General features: G+C 47.4%; 1 protein-coding gene across 1 annotated transcript; it reads right to left on the reverse strand.

Annotated features, from left to right (window-relative positions):
- Positions 1-3864: 3864 nt before the first annotated feature.
- On the reverse strand, positions 3865-7673 carry GP1BB (glycoprotein Ib platelet subunit beta). The gene has a single exon (XM_054172979.1). The coding sequence runs from the start codon at positions 5324-5326 to the stop codon at positions 4775-4777; it is 552 nt and encodes a 183-aa protein (XP_054028954.1). The 5' UTR covers positions 5327-7673; the 3' UTR covers positions 3865-4774.
- Positions 7674-8112: the final 439 nt, after the last annotated feature.

Here is an 8112-nt window from a genome sequence, read left to right on the forward strand (position 1 = left end):
TAAGGGGACCATTGTTCCTGGAATAAAATCTCCATTTGAGCTCTCTTCTTTAGCCATGATCAATGGGAGGGAATTAAAGTCTCATCCTGGGAAAAAAAAATCCACACCAAAAAACATTAGCTTGCTAGCACTGTGTTGAAAGATCAGGTAATGGAGATGTAAAGCAAGTGTGGGTACCCGCACCATCTCTTGGTGAGCTTGAGAATGCTGGAGGTAAAAGCCCTGGTGAGAAAGGCTCCCCAAACACAGGCACAGCCCTTATTGTATGCCCTGAGAGATAGCCCAGTGCTATGATTTGTAAGAGGTGTTGTCAGTTTCACAGTACTTCCCACAGCTCCTCCCAGTGCAGGGGCATTTACTCCATGTTTGACTGTTCAGCCCCTGCATTTTCTCTTCCGTGGACTCAGAACCAACATAAATAACTCTGAGCTGTTCTGCACTTGCATCCTACCAAGCCCTGAGGTATTCTCTAAGCATGTATCCCCCACCCATCTTCCAGGCACCTTCCCATCTCCAACAGGCATGTCAGCAGAAACCCACAGCTCTCACCACCACTTGCCAAGGGCTCGATTTCAGCCCTCCAAAGCTCAGACTAAACACTCCACAGAGAACCAACACTTATTTCCATCATGGCCATAGCAACACAATGCCCCCCTTTCCTCCTCTCAGTTTCAGTCTGATGTTTTGGAATGCCAATAAGAACAGGACTGTTTAAACTAGGAGTCATAGGTTCCAAAAGCGATGCCTGATGCATCATTGTCAGTCTGTTTGGGCAGACACACTTGCCACAGGCCCACATCTCACGTTGATTTCACTAGTGCAAGCAAACAGGAGATGAGAAGCTATTTGCTGCCCTCTTCCGAGCACACCCAAATTACGTGTCACTGCGGGTAAGGGCTCCAGAATGAGCACAGCCGTCTCCGTGCAAAATGGTATTGCTGTGTCATCAAACACTGTGACAGGGCAGCTTAGAAGGGACCATCAGCTACCGGACATGAGGATGGTAGATCAGAGCTACACAACGCAAAGCGTTGGCACCCCCATAAAGGACATTCCTGGTGTTTTGATTTCAGAACTCTCTGGTGGAACTACAAAGAAATACCTCCTAGCATATTCTCTTTTCAATAGTCACAAACATTTCAGAGCAGCAGCAGGCCATGAGACATATATAGAAATAGGAAGAAAATTACTTGTGGATTTAAGAGGGTGATTTTTTTGGTTGTTTTTGTTTGGTTTGGGGTTTTTTGGACTAAACCCACTTAAATCTTATGCTCTCCAGCAGTGGTCTATCCTTCCAGGGAATTTATAGATCTATGTAGACATACAGTACATATGCACATCCTGTCTTCAGAGCAAACTTTAACACTGCAGCCTGCTACTCTCAAGGCACTTATCCAAGATGACAATACCATGCAGATACCTAAAACCCAGGGCATTTGAAAGAACAAAGAACCAATGTGCCTTCTTCCCCCCTCATAATCTACTGGTCATTTGGGACTTCACCAAGGAAGCGCTGACCTGCTTTTTAGACACCCCAGGTTTGGAGCTCTGCAGGTTGGAGGTTGCAAACATGCTTTGGTGTGGTTTCCCAAGGTTTTTTAATCTGGTGTCTTTCAGAGAAAGGACCTGCTTGGAAGCACCTTGAGCCTTTGGTAATTCAGCAGCCTGTCCAGCTGGCCTAGAAGCCCAATCCTGTTGGACTGGGCATGATACTAGGAAGTTATTATCAAAGCAGCCTAATAGCTTGCATTTATCTTTGCCATATTTCCGTCACTGCTTTCTCTTTGAAAACACTGCACAGCCTTGCACAGTCACTCCCTTCAGTGGGGAAGTCAATTTTCTCTTCAGCAGCAGCACAGCAGATCCTCTGCAGGTCAGTGGAGCAAGTAAGCATCTGTGACGTGCAGCTTTCTGAGCCAGGAGAAGCCAAGACATGCAGGCTCTAGATTTATGGGTTAAACATGCTGCCATGGCGTACAAATCACTCTGCGCTTGGTGTAATTCATTATCACATTGCTATGGCTGGTCACATTCTTCACAGGTGCAAATGATGCCAAAAAGGCTTTTTACCTTTCAAGTGCCAAGACTTAACCACGCAGAGTCATGACCCCTCCTGCCTCCCCAGGGAAGTGAAACCCAAGTCAGCAGTTGTTCTTTGTGGGCACACTGAGTCCTGAAGGGCTTCCAGCACTCCATGGCAGTGCTGACAGGCAGGCAGCTCAGCAGTCACAGGACTGGGGTTGTGCCTGCTCCCAGTCCAGCCTCTCCCAGCAACTGAGCCTGTGTCTGTAGCAGTGTTTGTCAGTGCATTAGCAGCATCCTCTTAACTTAGCTAAAAATCTGTAGGCAAAACCAGGGATTCATTCTGCCACACTAACATGCTTTGCAATAGCACTGGGAAAGCAGAGGGCCTTTTACATTCCTTGCACGTACCAGTAAAGGAAAAAAACTTCAATAACAGGCACAAAATAGCTAAAATAACAGAATAGTTGACCTAAAGACATGAGAGGGAAAGGGTGAAGGGAAGATAGTGGGTTGTGCTTCATTACACATCTGCATCTTGATTGTGAGAAAAGAACACTGGGGGACAAGAAGCCACAAAACAGGCATGCTATTCCTGTGGCAAGGTTATTCCTCAGAGAAAAATAAATAAATACTTACCAATACTTTAAAATTATAGATTTAATAGTAACAGGAGCTTCAAGAAGCATCAGTTTGGGCATCCTGGCAGAGTAGGCTCCCCGGAGAAGCTGTGCCTCCCCTAGAGGACTCCTGGTGACATTGCAGTGGAATAGCAGCATTGGCTACGAAGTCCAGCAAGGTGCAGTCCTCAGAGTTAAAAACAAATCTGGGCTGGAACTCCATTCCCTCAGGTACTACACTGCAACATCCAGGCAGGCTACCTCCACAGGTAGTGTTGGATAAATAGAGACCAGAGACAGAAAAGGGAAGAAAGAGGCCTCCTGGAACAGAGCTGTGAACAATACCTTTGCTCCTGAGGCAGAGTTGTGTCACTTCGCACCAAGCTGGTCCAGGCACATCAGCAAGGTGAACATCTTTTGAGGCCCCACCCTCACGCCCCCCATGCCCTCTCTCGGCACAGTGAGGGGATTCATGTCACACAGAGGGCCTCACCTTCCCACCTCAGCCTCTGCCCCGGTGCCAGGGGAAGTTTCACTGCAGTACTTCACACTTCTGGGGCTGGCACAGATCTTTGGGATGAGCTGAAGCGAAGGGAAGCAACCCGTGGCAGAGGCGCCAGGACCTTCCGTTTCCCTCAGCAGCCCCCGAGCCCGGCCTGCCCAGCGCCTTCCTCCGCCTCCTCCTTTCCTCCCCCTCACAGGCTCCCCGCAGCTTCGCGCCTGAGGGAGCGCGCGGGCTCCAGGTGAGGGCCGCTAGCTCCAGGCGCGAGCGCTGGGGGGGGTGCGGCGCGAGGCAGCGCCGCTTCCCGCCGGTCCGGTCCCTTGCTCCCTGCCCCAGCCCCCGCCCTCCGCCGCCAGCTGAGCGGCCAGGCTCGTGGCCAAGCCCCAGTCGTGTGTAAGCCTGAGGACGACTGGACCCCTCGCACAGTGCTTGCGGACCGAGAGCACCGGGGCCGTTCACCAGCAGCTGTCAGGGCAATCACCCTCCAGGTGTTCCTGTAGCAGGAGCTACCCTTCCCCTCCAGCCCCCATCACACTAAAATAAGCAGCAGCTTCATAGAGCTAGAAGGGAATAGCCCACTGTGGAGCGCGGCAGCTCAACGCTGTAGTGCACCTCTGTTAACAGCCTTCATTATTTGCTCTGCTTGGCACAAAGTTGATTGTGAGGGGGCACAGGAACATGCATGATACCAAATGGAGAGCAGGAAACCAAGTCACTTACATCATCATGCATCATTATTTTATTTCAATTTTGCTTCATTCCAAAAATAATTAAGGGACGTCATAACCTGCTGTGGGCACATCAGTGGGTGTTGCATGGTGAAGCTCCAAAGAGAACCAGCTCTCTTGTGCCAGGTGCTGCACAAGCAGTCAGAAAGAGCCTCTGGTCTACACAACTCTTGGCTTCAGGTTGAACTTCTCATAATGGTTTAGGGTCCCACTATGACTGAGTATGTGTCGAAGTCAGTATTAAACTACAAGCAGATTTAAAGGAAGAAAAATAGGGTGAAGTGGGTAAGGTTTTGAACATCCATTTCCTTCCCCCCAAACACTGGGAAAGACACACTGGGCAAGGAGAAGCACTCAAAGTTACTAAGGCAATCTGTGGCGGCACTAAGGAAACTATTTCTCCACTGTTCTAGGCTAGTACCTTAAGTGTTCACTGTCTGCCTCTATCCTCACCTGACCCAACACAAGCAGAAGCATCATAGAAAGTATGACAGGAATACTCTTCACATAGAAGGGCCTAAGGACTGCAGGCCCCTAATGAGCTTATGAGCAGTTTGAGTCATTTCTGGTTGGTGCAGTTCATGATTTCCTTATTCTACCAAACTAGAACCTCTCCCAGCTCTGCAAAGCAATCAAGATCACGCTACAGAATTCAAAGCACTAAAAAAACCACAAGATCAAGTCTTTGGAAAGACAGCAAATGTTTGATTAGCTCAAGTCCTGTTTCAGACTGCAGTCAGATTTGATGCGGCACTGAACTGGCCCCTCTGAATATCACAAGCCACATGACCTCAGCACAGAATGACCCAAGAGGAAGAAGGGCCTTCAGTCTTGTGATGTTAATCACTGTTGTAGGGACTTCTTGAAGAAGATACCCAGGTATCTACATGCTGGTGTAGATCCTAGGTGGTGCTCCGGGCTTCAGCTGTCATTCTCCGAAATTTCTGCAGATAGACAATGATGAAGATCACCAAGATACCTTGGAGGAAAAGGAGAATGAAGAGGCAGAGCTGAGAGAGGAGAGCCAGGCTGCAGTACCAGTACTGGCATGTGGAGATGATCTCATCTTCTGTCAGATAGGCAATGACCCGATCCTGAAGGTGAGCTGGGGACGTACATCTCACATCCCTGTATAAGGTCCGGTTCTGCTGCCACTGGAGCCAGGAATGCAAGTAGAGGATGTCACAGTTGCACTCCCAAGGGTTGCCCTGCAAATAGACTATTTGGAGACTCCTTAGGTTGTCAAAGAGCCCATTGGGAATAGAGGTGAGCTTGTTGTAACCAAGGTGGATAACTTCAGCTGAAGGACGGAAAGCAACTGGTAGTTTTGCTACAGTGAGGTCTTTTGATGTGCAGTCAATAATGTTGGTGGCACACTTACATGGCACAGGGCATGTGGGTATCACAAGTGGGAGGAAGCCAAGGAGGGACAAGAAGAGAATTTCACCATTCATCTTCACTTGTAAATGCTCCCCTGGTGAGGCTGGGTAAGTAGACACCACACGCACTCTAGGACAGACACCACAGCCCAGGTCTTTCGTTGCTTTGTTCTGAAGATGAGTTTCTAAAGCTGGGTAACTTGGCTGTCCTTCACAGGAGATGGGAGAACTCTGGAAAGAACAGAGTTAAAAGAGGTGTGTACAAACAGGGACTCATTACAGGAGAGAGAATGTTCCAGGTCTTCCAACCATGTATTTGAGGTGGGATATGAACAGATGGCTACTGGGAGGCTTAGCTGCAGCCATCAAATCCATTTTCACCAGTCCTCAGAAGTGTACAGGAGCTGCCTGTATTTTCAATATTACTGAGGGCACTTTACTAGGCTAGCCAAGAAAATTTGTGTCAAGGAATCAAAAATTAGAACATGAAACTGCTCATGCCTTATCATAGCTCTGAATTGCATTCATGAGCAAAGCTTTGTTCATGCAAACTACACGAGGAGATTCAGAAATAAAGGTACTGTTACCACAAATGAAAAGCAGCATTTTCAGTTTTGAAAAGAAGTGACAAACAGTGCTTGGCCAGTGAAGAGGGTGCTGACCACTGAGGTTAGACATCAGAAGAGTTTTTCATGCTGGATATTGCTCCAGCAGGTGAATAATCTCCTTCTGGAGCTGTGACCATGCCAGGAGACATGGGTCAACGGACTCTCTTTGTCCTGCAGTCTCATGCCACCACTGAGCACGAGCTGCTGTAACTTCTCTAGGAGAACAACTACATACACCTGCCACAGTGCTTTCCTGTGCAATGTTAACCAAATGAAAAGAAAAAAACAAAGAGCAGAAGGCAGCTTTATTAACTTACCAGAGTAGTCCAGTCCTTGCTTTCTTGCTGGCTTTACAACACAAGAGGAAGGTCTCAAGGCAGTTCAGCCACTGCAAGAGTGTTTGCAGCTGCATAGCTGAGCTCCTGGATAATCCTCTTGCAGCTGGCTGGCAAGATAAGGGTCAGCCTCATCCCAGGGACACCTCCCACATGAGGCCTTCTGCAAGTTTGCTGCATGTCACCGGAAGCTGAGGCTTCACTGAGCAAGTCTTCCAAGAAATGGGAGCTGGCACTGCTCACAGAACATGTTTGCTGGGAGAGATGCTGACAGCACTGATAACTGTGATTCTGGGCCCACATGCTCAGCCCAATAGAAACATTTCAAAGCCTCAACTGCAAAGTAGTAACTCAAAATGCATTTCAACCTGGAAGGTGATGTGACTGGTTTGTACCACACTCCCTGAGCACTGTGGCCTTTGGTTTCCCATCTCATCAGGAAGACTGTATTTGGCAGAGTGGTGAAACTTAGCCCTTTGCAGTGTGCTGACCCTGAGGTTTCCCTCATAGCAGTAACACAAATCTACTCTTAATTATCAGCGGAAGATCTGCTGAAAGAAATGGACTTCCAGTGACCACACTGGTGTCAATAATCAAGCCGAGAGGAAAAACCCTCCTGGCACTTGCATCCTCTCATTATTGTTAAAATGGAACTCTTGGTGTTTCGTGGTCTACATCAAAGTAATACCTTCACAGGAAGGACAACAGATTGGGAAGAAGATTGCTCCAAAGGACTGCTCTTTTGATAGCCAAGCGAGCTGGCAGCTCTCGACAAGTGCAGCTTGCAGTTACTGAAAAAGATTGACCACATCTTTTATTTGGAAGTTACATTAAACAAATACTTGAACAGGTTAAGTCCAAGGGTCACAACTACATTTAGGCAGAATCTTGTCTTCTCAAGGCCACTGTACCTCCACAGACATTTTTTTGCCATCAGCCTGACCCTAGGCATTGGTAGCGCTCCTTAGAGTAAGGCCACCACAACTGCAACTATTGACCCATGGGGCCAAACTCTCCATTACCTTGTACAGAGCAAAACCAATGAATGTCCTGAATGTGCTTATGTCAAGATAATCTAGGGTATAAACAACAGCAGAATTTGGCCTTAACCAAAGGAAAAAAATCTCTCATGCTCTAAATAAGGCAATTAAGATTTACTTTACTAGAAAGCTGGAACAGATCATTCCATTTGTTTCACTGGAGCAGGCAGGCAGCTTGACTACCACATGGTAAATTTGCTCAGCAAACTTACTCATCTCATGCACTTGGTGCCACCTTTATCCACAAGCAGGTGGTCAGGCCAGGTGTGGCATGGAGCTGAATCTAGAGTCAGACCCCTTGTAGCTCTGCATGCAGCACAGACTCAGCAGTGCTCCTTTGGCTATGTACAAAATGGATTTCCTGGGACTGGATCCTGCTCAGCTGCCCATACCTGACTTAGACACTGCTCCTAAGGGAAGCTTAAAGACAGAAGAATTTCAAGATCATCTTGTCTAGATTCTGATGTAAACAGGCCAGAAATCCCATGCAGGAGGCCCTGCCTGGAGCCTGGACCCATGGAATCAGATAAAAGGAGAAACAGGGTCAGTTTCACTCTCTTCTGCTCAATGTATCATCAATGCTGCCTGAGGGGACTGGAAATTAAACAGAAAGAGGTTGGGGTTTTGCATGTATTTATTTCACTGATCAATTCAGGTAGTAAACATTAATAATAATAACAATAATCATTTAATAAAATGGATATGTTTTAAAAGGTTTCATTTTTCTCTGTTCACAATGACAAAATGTTCAAACAGAAATTTACCCCCCAAAAATATATATATTATAATGACCCAACAGATGGACAGGAAACAGCCTAGGAAAGGAACAGGGGGTGAGGAAGTTGCATGGCAGGAGCAAGCCAGCGTTAAAGCACAGT

Source organism: Dryobates pubescens, chromosome 25, assembly GCF_014839835.1.
Source record: "Dryobates pubescens isolate bDryPub1 chromosome 25, bDryPub1.pri, whole genome shotgun sequence".
Taxonomy (NCBI): Eukaryota; Metazoa; Chordata; class Aves; order Piciformes; family Picidae; genus Dryobates; species Dryobates pubescens.

What these genes read in the sequence shown, in the direction of transcription:
- GP1BB (XM_054172979.1), bottom strand. Translation starts at nt 5,326, where the DNA reads ATGAATGGTGAAATTCTCTTCTTGTCCCTCCTTGGCTTCCTCCCACTT.